At 44.0% G+C, this 17590-nt stretch overlaps 1 protein-coding gene across 2 annotated transcripts in view; it reads right to left on the bottom strand.

Moving 5' to 3' along the window:
• The window catches only part of CUL9 (cullin 9), a 2881018-nt gene that overhangs the window by 1377307 nt on the left and 1486121 nt on the right, over positions 1–17590 (bottom strand). For both annotated transcript variants that reach the window (XM_044060287.1, XM_044060293.1), the window contains exon 20: positions 13799–13932. In XM_044060287.1, coding sequence (XP_043916222.1) covers positions 13799–13932 — 134 coding nt within the window. The remainder of the gene's footprint in view (positions 1–13798; positions 13933–17590) is intronic.

Here is a 17590-nt window from a genome sequence, read left to right as displayed (position 1 = left end):
AAACAAACACAAGAAGTTAACTTCAGAAGGACAGTTGAACATTGAAATTACTTTATGCCCACATAAGTAAAGGGATGCAGTTTCACTGCAACAGAAGACAATGTCTATTACTAGAGAAGTTTTTTTGTATTGTCTTTAAATGTGGAAGAATGTAAATTACTTTACGACTTCCACCATTTGCCAAAAGATCTGAGGTCTATGTTTTTTCACAGGTAGATGCTAAATGCTACCAGCTGCATCAGTGGGGGTTTTCACCTGAGATAGAGTCAGATGACAAAAAGTGATGTCATTCTGCAAGTATCCTAGCAGTAATATTTGGGATACTAATTTGGGAAGTCTCTTGAGAGAGACTGAGCATTTTGTTTTTGACCTGACTAGAACATCCAGTCACCACATCTGTCTGCTTGCTCTGAGTAAGTAAGTCTAGGGAACAGTACAATTATTTTAGAGTCAGGAATATAGCTGTGAATTTTTATATTTATTTGAGACTGTCCGGCAATGTTGTTTTAAATATTTCCTGTGATTTTGAACTCTGATGCAACTGTGATTATATACAGAGTATTTTCTTATTCTTTTACTATGTATTATTAAATATATTTAAACCTTTCATTGTGGCGGACATTTGTGAGATATTTAAGTTCTGACAGTACTTGCATATTTATTTGCTCTTGATCAAACTACCATTTGGATTAATAGTAACATTTCACAGTTAAGATTGGATACCCTTTGTTAAGGGCCTTAAAGTTGCTGATAAGGAAGTAGCTGGTGGCAGCAATAACTACCTTATTAGTCTGGGCAAAAGGGAGCATAGCTAGTAAGCCTGTGCCAGCCTTTCCCAGGTGTGTGTATGCAAAACAAATCTCCAAGAATGTGCCAGCTACTTGGGCAGGGACACGAAACACTGGTTGGACAGAGGGTGCTGGAGGTCTTGGCTTGGCCACTCAGCTGAGATTTCAATTCTATAGCTGTGCCAGTGGGGAGTCTTACTGGAGATCTGGAGAAAGAGGGAGAAACCAGCACTGAACTGACTGTGGTCTCTGTGTGCTCTTAAGGGAAATTGCAATTGATGCACAGAGAGAGGCATCTGGAAATACTGTGTGTGCACTTGTCATCCTCCAAATGTACGTCCCCCACTGGTGCTAGTGGTGAGGATTGAGGATCCTTGATTACTGGGCCAGTGTTGGGGTGTCACACTAGTTTAACTGCTGAGACTCAAGACAGCATCAGATCCCCATTTTTCTTTGGCATCAAAATGAACTTTGAGTACATTCCAAATCCTTGTTGGTCTAGGGGACCATTTAAATGACTATTTTTGCCAGTGTTTCTTGTATTTCTGTAGCTGCTGCTTTCCTGCAACTAAAAAGAACACTGTTAAGTTTTGTAGATTGATTTGGGGGATGGGGCTGAAGACAAAAGAGTGTGTAATAATGTCTGGAAATAATCCTCTGCACCCAAGTGCCTTTGGTGATGGATGTTCAGGTTTTTGGGTGCAAGGATAAGTGCCCTCTGACTGTCTCCTGAGTGCAGCTGTTGGGTGAACTTTCAGGACAGCTGATAGGGCTTCTCAGAGAAAGGACCATTGAAACCCTGGTTTTATGGTCCTTATCTATCACAAGGGTGTTGCCTGCCATTGGAGTTCTCCCCTCTACCATACGGGGAACCTGTCTCCATAGGAGCCCTGGGAAAAGCCTTGAGACTTACGGAACCAAATTTTCCCATCACCTCTCTGGTTTCAGAAAAAAGTTCTTTAAAGTGAAGAAAAACATCCGAATGGCAAATAACATCTTCCCATTTTGTTCACTCCTAGATAAGATTTCTTTAACTTTGGAGCCAAATAAGGTAGGATCCATCAAAGCAGCACTGATGAATGATGACATGGAAGGCTCCACAAAATCAGAGGAACATCCAAACATGCAGTCTCGCAGCAATTGTTGAACCCATGGCTCTTGAAGCACCTTCTAAAGCATGGGAAATGAGCATCATACAGGCATTCAAAAGGGACTGTAGGGTGGCCAGTTGCCCTCCAGTTACAAGGACCCCGAGAGGGGATTGGAAAACTCCTTGATCAAGTCCCCTTGATATCTTATGACATGTGCCAAACAGTTCAGTGACTGACAGCAAAGGTCACCAATGCATAAACATGCTTCCCAAACCTGTCCAACTCCCTGGACTCTCAGCTGGGGGAATGAACAGAACTCTATTCAGCAAGTTCTTTCTTGGTGGCCACTGCTACCACCATAACATCTACTGGGGGACCCTTGCTCCAGTAGAAGCGATCCTTTGTCAGAACCAGGTATTTATCAGGTCATTTTGGGATTGGCTCTGTGACATCCAAATCCTTCTAAGCCCAGCAGGAGATGAGGTCCACCATCTCATCCTCCAGGGGGACTATCAAGGATATAGCTAAGCTGGCACTAAAAGTCAAAAGAAACACAGACTCCTCTTGAGAAGGGGGAGGGCCAGAAGATCCAAACACCTTTTAGTCTAAAAGTTTAAGTATTTCACCAAAGAAGATGCTCTCAAGGGGTGATCTGGAAGACCCTTCCCCCTCATCAAAGTTGGCGTCTTCTGTCAAGGATTCCTGCGTGGAACCTTAATTGCCTTCTCTTGCATATATTCTTTCAAGGGGCATCCTGGTGGGATGCTCTGGAGAGTACTCGGAAGTGTGAGCTGAGTTCTGAATGAGGACTCTCTCAAGGCTTGTATGGGCTTGCTGCCTCGATGGAACAGGATGTAGAGATTCTGGGACCAAGGCAGACAGTTTTGGAAGGGGTGGACCCATGAGGAGTGGGGGGGAGGGTGTCTTATCCACAATGTTTGAAAAAGCTCTCTTTACTATCATGAATGCACAACACATAGGAAAAGTAAGGGCCTTTCTGGTAGGAGCCATGGACAACTGCCCAGGATGGCTCACAGCATTACCATGACTCTATCTCAAGGCAGAAGTTGGAGCAAAACTGTCCAGTGTTGAGACTCCAAGGGAATCTGAGTCATACCCATCCCGATGGATCCACTGCTGATGATTCTGCTCCAAGATTGCTATTGTTCCGACAGTTGGCACCAACTGGATTAGAGATGTTAAAGTAGGTCAGACCTTCAAATCCACCACAGACAAGTTTGTAACTCTCAGGTCCAACAGCTCCAAAACTGAAGGCTGGATTGGAATAAAAAAGGTAACACTAGAAAAGGGGAAAACACTACCAAAGCACAAGGCCTAAAAAGACAGGACAGAAGTAAAACACCTTTTTCTTCTTTTTATATACGCGCATGTGTGTGTGTATATATGTACGTATATATATATATATATATATATATATATATATATATGTGTGTGTGTATATATGTACGTATATATATATATATATATATATGTACGTATATATATATATATATATATATATATATATATATATATTTTTTTTTTTTTTTTTTAGCTAAGAGAAATAAAGGGAGGCAGGAATAAAAAGAGTAAGAGAGAATGTTAAAAGCACACTTACCCTTTCCATTAACAACAGAGCTACAGCAGCCCTTGTCCATTCCCTGAAGCAGCAAAGGAGCATTGAGGTAGTTCTAGCGAGACAGAAGGATTATGGGTAAGGGGAGAAGCTAGAGTTAGAGGAGCCAAGTCTTCAGAAATGGCCAAAGTCGCATCAAAGACTGGATTAGGGACCCATCAATTGAGGAACGGATGAAAAAGACATCAGATACTGTATTACCAGCAGGGTCAGAGAGTAATCATTGAGAAGAACTGGGGGCCTAGCATACAGGACAGCATCCCTGGGTGACTATTCCTGAAGAGGAACTAAGGCATAATAGCTGCTGGACTTGGTGTTGGATAGGGAAACAAACCGGTCATAACATGGAGTGCCCCAGCACTGAAAAATCTCAACAGCAGCCCTCGGATTCAGAGACCACTCTAGAGGAAAGAGAATGCACATGCTCAAAGTGCCCATGATGTTCGATTTTCCTGGGATGCAAGTTACAATCAGAAACCACTGAATCAATATTGCCCACTGCCAGACCCTCATGGCCTCCTGACAAAAGACGGGAAGACCAGTTTCTCCCAGTTTGTTCAGATACCAGACTACAGACATATTGTCTTTCTGGATGGAAACCACACCCTTGGGGATTAAATCCTGAAAAGCCTGCAAGTACCACCACCCTTCATCTCTAAGACAATGATGTGAAGGCTGACCTTTGCTGCAGACCAGGTCTCCTGGACTGCCCCTCTTCTCGAAATGCACCCCCCCACTCCCATCCCAGCAGACAGATATCCATCATGATTGTAGCCTGAGGAGGGGGTTATGTACTCACCATAATGTTCCATGGGAGTTGTTCATCTTGCCTCCATTCTCACTGATGGGTTCGGAGACAATTCTCGGCTCAAACTCGGCCAAATACAAAGGCTCGAGTTCTTCAAGCAGCTCGTGGCTTATTCCCTATCCCATGATTCAGTGGTGCCTTCCTCATATCTTGTTTGCAGCTAAGAATACAGTAGATAAGGACAAAATATCCCTAAATTTGACTTTACTTCCCGATCCTCAAGAAGTTAACGGCAGGGGGATGGTGGGTGTAATGTAAGAATGAAGGCAAGATGAACAACTCACATGGAACGTTACAGTGAGTACATAATTTCTGTATGTGAAGTTGTTCTATCTCGCCTTCATTCTCACTGATGGGTTAGTGTCCCAAGCACCATCTTTCTTGGGTGGCTCATGGAAGTATATCCTCAGAACCGTGGAACCAAAGGAGGCCCTATTCAATCTGTAATGAGTAATAAAGGTATGAGGTATAGACCATGTGGCTGCTGCACAAATGGAATCCAAAGGTAACTTTGCTGAGGATGTGAAAACAGCCCTAGTTGAGTTAATTTTGTGATCTAGAGGCATGCGCCTAGAGCTGTATGTATAGGAAATGCAATCTGCCAACCATATTGACTAAGTGGTTTTAACCACCAGAGTACCCCATCCTTGAATCCGAAAATGAGACAAAAAGTTGTTCTGATTTTCTAAAGTCCTTGGTCCTGTCCAAATAAAATCGAAGCTATGGACGTCCAGTTTGTGCAGCGTATGTTCTATTTTGTTAGCATATTTGGGGAAAAACACAGGTAACTCTACAGACTGGTTGAGGCTTGTCTCAGAACAAACCTTAGGTAAGAATGAAGGATCCGTTCTCAGCGAGAGACTGTTGTCGTGAAAAATCAAGTATGGGGGTTTGATGGACAAAGCATGTAATTCCAAGACCCTTCGAGCAGATGTAACAGCTACCAGAAAGATGGTTTTACATGATAAATATTTTAGGCCACATGATGATGCTGGTTCAAAAGGGGGTAAAATGATCTGGGAAAGAACAAGGTTTAGATTCCATTGTGTAGCTGGAGGTCTAACAGGTGGTCTCAAATGAACTGTACCTCTGAGGAAGGCTTTAGAAAGTCTATGGGACATGATAGAAGCCCCTTGATCTCCAATGTGAAAATGCAAAATTACTGCCAATTGAACTCTAATTGTTGCTGCAGCAGACCCTTCATTAAATAGTTTGGTCAGAAAGTCTAAAATGGATGAAAGTGAAGCCAAATATATGGGTCCACACTGTTTTGGGAGGCCCATATGGAAAATCGTTTCCATTTACTAAGGTACAGCTTTCCAGTAAATGATTTATGAGAGGATATAAGGATGTCTTAAGCTGCAGGAGAGAGGTTGTGGAACCTGGCTATTCTTGGAATTGGAGCAGCCAAGCTGTCAGTCTGAGAATGGAAGTGTCAGGTGAACAGCCCCTGATGAATGGATCAGCAGATCTGGAACTGGGTCCAGTATCCATGGTTCTTCCAATAGGTGAGGCTGAAGAAAGGGGAACCAAATCTGGTGAGGCCAATATGGGGCCATTAGAATGATGGTCTTCCCCACAATCCTGGCTTTCTGTAGGAATTTGGATATCAAAGGAAAATGGGGGAAAAGCATACAGGAGACCCGGGGGCCAACTGTGTATGAGTGCATCCCTTGGGGTATCCCCCGGATTGAGGATTAGGGCAAAGTAGTTGCTGCATTTGGCGTTGGATGCAAAAAGTTCACAACAAGGTTGGCCCCATCTGTGCAGAATTCTCTCTGCTACTACTTCCTTCAGGGACCACTCGTGAGGCAATAAGATTGCTCTGCTCAATTTGTCCGCTATCACATTGGATCTCCCCGGAATATGCATTGCTCCCAGAAAGCACTGGGTGGAAACTTCCCACTGCCATACTCTCAGGGTCGCTCGACACATGGGATAGGATCTGGTCCCTCCTTGTTTACGTACCAGACAGACATGCTGTCCATCTGAATTGCACTAGTCCCTAGAGGAAGAAAGTGTTGAAAGGACTGCAATGCTAGTAGTATCGCTCTCATCTCTAGGACACTGATATGCAGGTGAGCCTCGTGTTTGTCCCACGTGCCTTGGGCTGTCCTTCCCTGAAAATGCCCCCCATCCAATCAGGGAGGCATCCGTGGTCACAGTGGCAACCAGGGTGGGTAGAACAAAGGGACATCCTATTGTTACTTGAGGAGAAGTCAGCCACCATAAAAGATCCTTTTTGCATGAATTCGTTAACATGATAGGATGAGACATTGGAAGTTCCTGAAAGGACCATTGTGTGAACAGCAGCCATTGCAGAATCCGTATGTGCATTCGACCAAGAGGAACGGCAATGATCGAAGCCGCCATCATCCCCAATAGCTTGAGCACTGTTGAAGCAGGGGCTTTTTTATTTCGAGATAAGGTACAAGACTTGTTGTCGAAGGGTCAAAACTCTTTCTGTTGAAAGTTTGACGGTCATGGAGACAGTGTCGAGATCTGCTCCTATGAAAACGGTACACTTTGATAGCGATAAGGCAGATTTTTCTGAGTTTATAGTAACACCCAATTGACTACAGAGGTCTAGGGTCGTATCCCTTGCTTGTATGAGTTGATGCTTGGTGGTGGCGGTAAGGAGCCAGTCTAAGTATGGAAACACCTGGAATCCTAAGCACCTCAGGTGAGCCGTGACTACTGCCATGCATTTGGTGAACACTCTGGGGGCTGTAGTGAGACCAAAGGGCAGAGCTCAAAACTGAAAATGACTGGCTCCCAGCTGGAAGCTCAGATGATCCCTGGATGGTCTGGCTATTTTTATGTGGTAGTACGCATCCTGGAGATCTATTGAGTACATCCAACTCTCTCTCCCTAGAAAGAGAAGTATAGACTGTAATGTGACCATCCGGAACTTTGCCTTTTTGACAGATTTGTTCAATCTGCTGAGATCCAAGATCGGTCTCCAGTCCTCTGTTTTCTTTGCAACTAAAAAGAACCTTGAATAAGTTCTGAATCCTCTCTGGTCTGCTGGGACTGGCTGGATGACACTTTTCTAGCAACCTTGTAACTTCTATAGTTGCTTGTTCCCTGTGACTGGGTGGGACATATGGGATTTTTGCTACAATGGGTGGGTGGGTGGCAAAGGGAATGGAGTATCCTCTGGATATTATGCATTGTACCCTGTGGTCTTTTGTGATTTTTAGCCAGGTGGCTAGGTATAAAGATAAGCATCCCCCAACTGCCTCTAGAGTTGGACAGACGGGCCTCCTTTCAGGAGTGCTGATAGGGCTTCCCAAAGAACTGATCCTTGTCACTCTGGTTTTGTGGGCCTCCTCTACCATGTGGGCGGCATCTCCCATTATTGCCCCCTCCTCTGCCTCTAGAGGGGGTTTCACCATGTGTGTCAGTGAAAGCTCCTTGGGACTTATGGAACCACATTTTACCACTTTTCTGACCTTTAGGATAAGGTCTGGTAGAAGTGGAAAAACAGACTCCTACGGCAGATAGTCTTTATATCTTGTTCACACCTTGTAAGGGTTTCCTTTACTTTCGGTCCAAAAAGTGATGAATCATCAAAGGGGATGACTTATAGGGCTCCGCAAAGGAACATAAGTGCATCCAGGAGGGTCTCCTAAGAGCGATTCCTGTACTCGCTGCCTTGCTCGTTCCATCAGCTGCACACAAAATCAGACGCATGGAAGAGTTTATAAGGGAATTTAGGGTAGCAAGCTGGGAGTTAACCCTGTCTGAGACCCCCGCAGATACTGCACCCTGTACAGTATCTCAACTCCTTAAGGAGATCTCTATGTAGTCTAGTAAAATGGGTAAGATAGTTCGGGGATCAAAGAGCAAAGGCCGCTTAACTAAACATGCACTTTCCATATCTGTCCATGATCCTAGCATCCCTGTTAGGAGGATGAACAGATGTGGAGGTCTCTTGACAACTCCTCCTTGGTGGCTGCTGCCGCCACCACCATAGCATCAGCTGGTACTTCTTTGTTAAGGAAAGCCCTGTCCTGAGGTGATGTTATAAATTTGTTAGGCCTTCGAGGGGCAGGTTCCATGGTATCCGGGGACTCCCACGCCTTTCGAGAAAGGAGGTCTATCAGCTCATCAAAAGACGGAGTCACCCAAGAGGTGGAGAGTTGAGACCCGAAAGCCTTCAGGAGTACTGACTCATCATTAGTAGGGTTAATGGACTTCCAGATGCCCCTGTGTTTTAGGATTCCCAGGATATCTCCGAAAGAGATCTCTTCAGAGGGGGACCGTGGGGACCCTTCTGACTCATCTAAGTCGGTATCTGATGAGAGGGATTCCTGTGGGGAATCCAAGTGCTTCCTCTTGCAAAGCCTCTTCCTAGGAAACTTCTCAGTGGGAGCTTCTGGAGAGGTCCCGGAAGAGCAGGGCTCACCCAATGGGGCGACTTGAGGCTCTGGGTCTCTACGCTTTTGAGGGATCAGTGATGCAGAGGAAGATGTAAGCACCTTAGGGGAGGAGTTCACTGGAACCAGTGATGTGGATGGCTGAGGGGACAATGCTCTCTTCATGGAATCGAAGGCTGCCAACTCTGATACGAGGAGTCACCTGGATCTGCAGAAAGAGGCAGCCTCCATGGCACCAAAACGGTGGGCTCCGAATCAGAGGTAGGTGCCAAACTCACCCAAGCCGAGGCTCCAAGAGGCAAAGACGGAACTGACAAATCAGTATGACTATCCTCCCCGGACCCAACCGGTGAGTATCTGCTCCCAGACTCTAAGGTCGGCACAGAAAAGTCAGAGCAGTCAGAACCAATAGGCCTGGGGGGTTGCCAGCTCCGGCGGTTCCACAACCATCAGCCCCGAACGCTCTGGCTCCAAAACTTCGGATCGAATCGGAAGAGGAACAGTAAGAACGGTCTGGGTCCTAGTCAGTTCCGAAGCCCCACGAGTCGGGCGGTCCTGACAAAATTTTAGCTAGTGCCTCAGTCTGCAAAAGCCTCTACACCACTCGATCCATGTCCTTATCAGAAAGTCTTGAGGATCAGGAAGAGGCCACTGATTGTAGAATAGGAGACTTTAAAGTAAAAAAAAAAACGGCTCCAATATAGGAGAACGGGTCCTACTAACAAACACACTCTCTGGTTCCAAAGTTAGGAGGTCGATCTTTTTTTCAACTCCAAACTAGAAGACAAGCTAGCAGGCAAAGTTTCTGATGGTTGTAAACGCTTGCCCTTATCTACTTCAAGAGCCCCTGGCTATCAATTTGCTCTTTCGTTCATGGAGAACCCAAGAGCTGGAGGAATGACAGATGGCACAATTCTCGAAGATGGACCTCACCTAAGCAGTAAACACATTTTGTGAAAACACTAAAATACACACATGAAACTAAGAACTACTGCCCTAAAAGGAACTGGGCTCAAGCTTAACACACTACAAGACTACTATTCTACAGCGCACACTACGGATAGGGAGAAGAATTAGAAAAATTATAAACTAATAACTTTCTAACTTAAACGAGTTACTGGAACCGGCCTAAAGGAAAAAATGGCCACTTGTGCTATAAAAATGCACTCTAACTTGAACTAACTAGAAAAACAACTAGTGACTAGAAGAATAGTAATACCTATAGATAACTATGCAAGAATATCAAGAAAAACTATCCAAAAGTAGAATAAGTCAAAAATACTGGCCAGAGCTGTCGAAAAACACCCAATCTGTTGCAGCGGCAAATGAGATCAGAGGAAAGCACAGCTGAATCATGGGATAGGGAATAGGCCATGAGCTGCTTGAAGACCTCGAGCTTTTGTATTTGGCCGAGTCAGAGTGGAGGATCGGCTCTGAACCCATTAGTGAGAATGAAGGCAAGATAGAACAACTTTATATCAAATGGTCTCTCAGGGGCACTAAGGGAGACTCCAACCACCAACTGATCTGATCCAGACAAACTCGCATCAAAGAAACCAGAAAATCCACTGGATGTTAAATATGACCACTAGACTGACAGGGTCCACTTTGGCACCCTCATGTGATACCTGGCCAAGGGAACTAAACAAATGCCAGCTGCCATGTGGTCCAAATCTTTGAGGATAAGACCGGCTGAAGGCCTTCTGTACGTATTCAGAGATACCACCAGATTCCAAAGGTTCGATACTCTGGGAATGTGGAAGCTTAGCAATCTGGGAGACTGTGTCCAAATGGCTTCCTATAAATTCTAAAGCCTGAACTGGATGGAGACTGGACTTCTGGTAATTGACTGTGATCCTTAAGGAACCGCAAAGCTGGAGTAAGGTCTCCCTGGCCCTGGATCAGTGATGCTGTTGTAGTGGGATTTAGGAGCCAATCGTCCAAGTAAGGAAAGTCCTGGAACTCCTGCAACCTCAGCCAGGCTGCTGCCACTGCCATATACTTGGTGATTACCCGGCGGTGGTGGTACGACCAAATGACAGCGCTCTGAACTGAGAGGAATCTCTTCGACTGCCTCTCAATCTTTATATGATGGTAGGTGTCCTTGAGATCAATCAAGCACATCCAGTCATCCTTCCTTAACAGAGGTAATATGGACTGCACTTGAACTTGCTCAAATCAAAAATCAGCCGGAGGTCCTTCTTCTTTGGAATGAAAAAGAACCTCGAGTAGACCACAGATCTTTGATGGTCTGGTGGGACCTCTTGGATGACTAGACTTAAGAGCATCTTCTGAATTTTGATAGTTGCTGCTCTTCCTTGACAGGGTGGAATGTCTGGAAGTCATATGAGAGGACTGGGAACGTCTAAAAATGGAGACAAGTAGCCGCTGGGTATAACAAGACATCCACACATCTGAGGTGATGGCCTTCCAAGCTTTCAAGTGTACAGCCAATCGATCCCGGACAGTCTCCAGAGTAGGACAGCTGGGTAACCCTTTAGGAGAAACCTTTATAGAAGCCCTAGTTCTGTGGACCCCCATTACTGCAAGGGCAAGGTCCGTTGTGGTTACCCCCCCCCCCCAATAGCAAGGACAGCCTAAGAAGGAACCCCTTGAAAGGGCTGCTAAAATTTTGTGAAGAAACATTTTTCTCCCTTCTGGTTGCGAGAAAATGCCCATTAAGGGTTAGCAAAATGAATTACAATGGCAGACAGCATCGTTCCTACTTGCTCACACCTAGGTCAAAGTGTCTTCACCCTTCAACTCAAAGACTGAGAAGCTCCTCCTTGGAAATGTCATTTTGGTGATGGCTACCACCACTCTAGCATTCACAGCAGGACCCTAACTCAAGTGAAGCTGATCGCTTGGGGGGGGGGGATCTTGTCAGGCCCTCTGGGATCAGTTCCACAGTACTGGGTTCCTTAAACTCCCTCAGGGACACCAAATCAATAAGTTTGTCCTAAGAGGGAACCACCCAGGACGTGAATGGGTCCACACTGAAGGCCTCCAAAAACAGACTGCTCTTGATAAGGGGCTTCAGCAGTCCCTCCCCTCCCCCCCCAACCTGGTGAAGGAGTGCCAAAAGATCTCCAAAGCACGGGGTAATCTAGGGGACCCTTCTACTACTTGAAGGTCGTTGTCCTCAGTGATGGGCTCCTCAGGTGAGTTCAGATGTTCTCTCTTACACCACCTCTTCCCAGAGACTTCACACCCTGGAGAACATGGAAGGAAAATAGAAGAGGCTGGGGGCTCTACTGAGAGGGCAGTGAGACCAATTGGAGCAGGCCATCCTGGAGACAGCAGAAGAGCAGTCGCAGGCAAAGACAGTGAATTAGAGGGGATGCTGGTCCCCTAGACCTCTCATTCTCCTAACAGGAGAGCATAATCTCCACAACACCAAACAGAGGTAGAGGCAACTTGCTCTGACCAAGATATCTGAGGTTTCAAAGACCCCAAGGACACACCGTAACATGGAGCCATTCCGCCCTGACCCAATCCTGAGACTGGGGCAGAGATATCAAAGGCAGAAGCCTTGAGTTGGAGGGACGACACCAAAATGGGTATTGCTGAATCTAACCTGCAGACCCCTGCCTCAGACTGTCAGCCATGGGGTTTGCCTGGCAACAGCGCCACTGGGAGGCGGCAAAACCAAGGTTGGGACCACAGTCATTACTGTTCAGGCCATCGGCTCTGGTCCTAAAGAATGGAAGATGACTGGCTCAGACGACCTCGGGTATGAAGGGCTCAGGTGAGGAAACCAAGACATTTAAGGCAAGGCACTGGGGTGGGGGTCTGGAGTCAAAGGGATGAAGCCTACCGCCATTTGTGCATGTAAGAAGGACCATATCAGGTGCTCCATATCTGATGCCAAAAGACATCCAACAGACTGGGATGATCAAAGCAAGGAGGCCACAGAAGGGGCCTTACATGACAGCTGACAGGGCAACAGCTCCAGCCTGCTGGTTCAAGCCTGGGAAGCTCAGATCAGAGGAGGCTAAGAAGACAAACATGCAGAGAACTACCATGGTGTTACAAGTGAAAAAGAGGAGAAAGCCCATACAAAAGGAATCCCTCTAGCCAAGAAACGGCTCGAACACTAGATCAGCTCCGAGACAGCATAGCCATGGAAGATCACCTCCAAAACATTGGCCCCAAAGGTGATAAGACTCTGAAATGTAGGAGCCAATGATGGAGTCAAGGCAGCTGGGGAATCAAAAGGTCTTAGGACTTTCGGATCTGACTGTCCTAGAGTGGGAACAGCAAACGGAGTTGACCGCTTACGGATGTCACATCCTTAGTGTGTGTGTGACCCGCCTTATCCCATATACTGCAAAACATAGAGGAAAAATCCCCCAAGGGGAAGAAATCCCTTGAGGATGAGACCAGCCCTCCTCTCATTGACCGCACAAGAGCCGAAGCCATTACAAATTGTATAAGGTGACTCATGGTGAGCTGTCCTGTGACAATACACACAGTGGTCATGAGCATCCTGGGATGGAAGCTTGAGACTGCAAGACACATTTTTTAAAATCCTTTTCCATACTACTAAAAAACATAACCAACTATAAGGAACAAGTCCCAAAATGCAGGAAAAATAATTACCTAACCTGCTTACCTACCTAACAGTCAACATTTCTGCACTACCAACTACAAACCTATCACTAAGAAGAAACACAAACACGACACGTATAACACCAGAAAAACAGCCAGAGGTGAAAAAACCCTGCCCACAGAAAGATATGGGAAGGAGCAAACAACTGAGCTAGTGTTTGTAATGACAGCAAACCAAAGCTAAGACGATTCAAGTAATGTATGGGGGCTATGGGTACAAAATTTGGAGCTTGCAGATCTGAAGTCTGGGAATCTGCCAACATCAGATCCGATAACCCACAGGTTGAACCCAGACAGAAAAGATAACATCGGATCCAGGATTTTCTGGTTTTAAGTAAGTCTCCACAAACTGGGCAGTTATAAACAAAAAGCAATAAATGTGCTAAAATACTACAAATACTAAGTCAACATTTTTGAATTAATAAAGGCAACTTGTTTGAAAAATACAAAATATCTCCGTTATTTTTTTCCTAGAGGTATACCTGAAGATGTGATGCAATGCACAATGGGGTTAATTAAAGCCTCCCAGCATGTCTTGCCAAGTGATTCAGCTGCTTCAGCATCAGGTAAGAAACGATCGGCAAACATCTGTTCATGTCGCAATGCACTGTTCAGTCTGAAACAGGACAAAAAAAAAAAACATTTACCTCATCCAATCTGTCAATTACAAATATTTCAAAATATCTGTCACTAATCCAATGTAGCTTCATAAAGAGCCTGAGCATAGTTAAATGGGTCCCTAGGCAAGGTAATGAATTGCTTCGCTAGCCATCCTAGTATCCTATGACTTGAGCATCCCAGTTACCATAAAACACTTGTAAAACTCGTCGGTGTGCATACTATTTTCCTTTTTACTTTCATGTAATCACTGAGATTTGTACTTAAAATGCTATTTCAAGTCGTAAAGCAAAAACACGGACACCATTTGTGAAATAAAACAGACTCATACTGAAAACACACTTCACATGAGCAAATGTAAAATTCTCTTCCCTTGAAATTCATGTACTGAAAATGCATCTGTCAACCCATTAATCTACAAGGAACATGTCAGGTCTCCATCAAATAGCACATAGTACAAGAATGGTTTACTTATTTGCAACTGCAAAGGATTTGTGCAACTCATTCAAAAAAAGAAGGGTAGTACTCCAAAAGAGATACTCTGGCTAAAAATGTCTAGAATACAAAAAGGGAGAGCTGGTACAATATATATAGGGATACATGAGCAGATAGGGCCAGAACAATCAAACAATGGCTTGAGGGACACTGGAGGAAGCAGGAAGACTTCATCTTTACTAAACAGGAATGGCAAGAAGTATTTGGAGGTACCAAGGTTGCTGAACAAGTGACCAAGATGCAAGGATAAGTAAATGTGTCTAGTCAACAAGTGGTGCCTTCCCTTATTAAGTTTCAGCATGGCTCCAAATGCTCAAATGAATGCTGGAGACATTCTCCAGGAGCAGGAAATCTTCATATGTTTTGGGACTCCTTGGTAGTAAAAGGTTATTGTGGGAGTACCTTTACCACCTGTTAGTGAGGGCCTATGAAAAATTCCTGAGGTTCGACTGGAGGTTTTGGTACAAGAGACCCTCAATACTAGGATTCAGACATCCATTAACACAGTCTGTTGGGTTTTGGCAAGCACTGTCAAGTTAATCTGTGGCAAAGGAATGGAAATCTAGGAAGGACATAGCTGGTAACTGTTTAAGGTATCTGGTACACTTGCACTTGGGTAATACTTTTTATTCATTTAAGATGCTCAGTTTTCAGCAAGACATTCCTTCTGTGTGGAACACTTTTTTAATCAACTTATGGATGACACCTGTACGATTATAAAATGTTATTAGGTTTCTTAAATTTAGATTAGAAGACAATTAAAAGGAACTGATGAGAATGTACATACTGTAAATACTGTTGTGAAAAAAAATCTTACTGTTATGCTATACCCTGTTCAACTGTTAATCAATGTTTTATACTGTGTTTATATTTCTTGTTCTTACTGCGTTTCTGTTTTACGTTTGTTGTTACATAAAACATAGTGAAAAAAAACACACACACACAGTGAAGTACTAATTAACACCTATGCAGAGAGTACACAAATTCAAAGGACAAATGTGCAATGCATTTGCCAACAGCTTGGGACAGCCAATAGATTCAAGTGTCCATTTCAGGGACAGTACAAGACCACCGTCCGGTGAAGTAACTTGGACAAAGTCAGACAGTAGACAACCGAAGGCTGAAGGAATCAAACCCTTCACTATAAAAGCAGCTTCTTGCATTACTAATCGGCATTGAAATACCAGACAAAAAAGCTGAATTAAAAATGTATTCATAGCTAAAATAGTAACATTAAACTTGTAGACATTATGCTGTCCAGTTTACTCACAGCCATATAATAAAAACAATGCCAAAAGTCAACAAAACAAGGAAACCAAGGACCCCATCCAAAGAACATGACTCGCATGATGATGTTACTGTTTACTACAAGCAATTCCTTCCTTTACACCATAACTACTGTGGGCTTCAGGAACCAAGTACACGTACAAGTACAAACACACATAATGACAACCTATCAATTACAGCCACTTGCATGGCTGTACACTTTGGATATCAGCTTGATAACAAGTGAATGTATGCATTCATAAATACAGTGGAACCCATGACGGCCCCCTTTCCCCTTGTCCTCTCAGTTTCTTAGCTTAAGAATCAGACACACAATTTAGGAATAGATTTTCAAAGTTTCTCCTACATACTAAAGAAAGTTACTAGAATAAAAAGCTTTGTGTTAGCAAGCATTTCCTGAATGTTACAAAGTCTGAATCTCATGCTCATTATTATTTAATGAGTCCAGTGAAAAAGTGCCTGGTGCTCGCGTTTTTTGAAGCTTATTCTCCAGAATCATCCTCAGAAGCAAAGGAGGATCATAATTCATCAGGAGGTAATCTTGTTCTCTTGGAGGGTAAATATGCATGCTCACACATCCTTGGAAGCAGAAGTGGTATAATTCTGCAGGAGGTCATTTTGGCGCACACACTTCTCTGATCTTGTTATGGAATCAGTGTGGTCACCCCAAAAGAACAATATCAGAAACTGTAAAACCTCCTCTCTCCCTCCAAAACCAAATGCTCTACTGAAAAAGATGATGCAATCTCCTCCCAAATGTTGAAAAAAAAAACATACCTAACGCTGAAAAGGAGCACGCTAGATTTGAGCTCAGCACCTACTCTGTGTGCAACCACTCCAGTCTAATCAGGAGAAGAATAGAGCAGTCACACACAGACCGGACAGACTAGGGCACATCAGCCAGCACCGTGCACTAGGCAGCTGCCAAGACTACCTTATGATCTGGCCTTGTCTTCTAAACACATTATAAAACACATCATCCATCCTTATCCTTGCCTTAACATTTGCAATTACAACCCTACCTATGCAAGAAATGTACTGGCATTATAATGTCTGCCTGCATCAGCTACAGTAACACTACCTTCGAAAGAATAAAATCTGATGAAACAAGCACTGTGCAATTCAAAAATGCACTGCTGACTGGACATATAACTTGTGTGCTTTAAAATTAACAACCTAAATATGGACAGTCATGCAGAATTTGCATCTTAGTGTCCACTTGCTTACTGAGGGATTAAGTTGTTAAAAAATAAATAAATAAAATAAGTGCGTCCAGGCTGCATCTCAAAGTTGGCATGCACACAATCGTTAAAAAATTCATAAATACTACTAAAAACAAATGCAGACATCTTGAAAGAGGTCATCCTAATCCAATACCAACAATATTTAAACCTATCTGCTTATCATCCTAAACATACACCTACTTACCATGTAAGCTGTCTGTAAAGATGTCTTCAGCAATGGCCAACCTGTTACAATTTCCATTCTGTTACCCTCAGCTTTTCTCCAATCCCCATGCTTACATATAGGATTGCCTTTTGATACCGCAGGCCACAAACATCATGGGTGAAGTTAGGAGAATGATTCTATTTTTGATCCCCCAAGTTCTACCTCCTCAATTCATAATAAGCTGAGAAAGAAAATATATAAAATAATGTATGTGTATATCAGCTGCAGTTTACAACCAGCTAAGATGCATGTTTCTGCAATCTTTGAATTTTAAAACTCAAAAACATAATAAAGGCAGAAGGCACCTAGGCACATATGACAGGAAAATGTAAAAAGAGCCCATTTCAGACTCAAAATACCAACCACTGTGGAAACGAAATATGTTTACATCTAATTCTAGACGCCTTCTGCAATGGGCATATTTT

The sequence above is a fragment of the Protopterus annectens genome, chromosome 1.part0 (genome assembly GCF_019279795.1).
Source record: "Protopterus annectens isolate FY-2018-M chromosome 1.part0, PAN1.0, whole genome shotgun sequence".
Taxonomy (NCBI): domain Eukaryota; kingdom Metazoa; phylum Chordata; order Ceratodontiformes; family Protopteridae; genus Protopterus; species Protopterus annectens.
The sequence above is the reverse complement of the archived record's forward strand: the minus strand, read 5'-3'. Positions and strand labels throughout refer to the sequence as shown.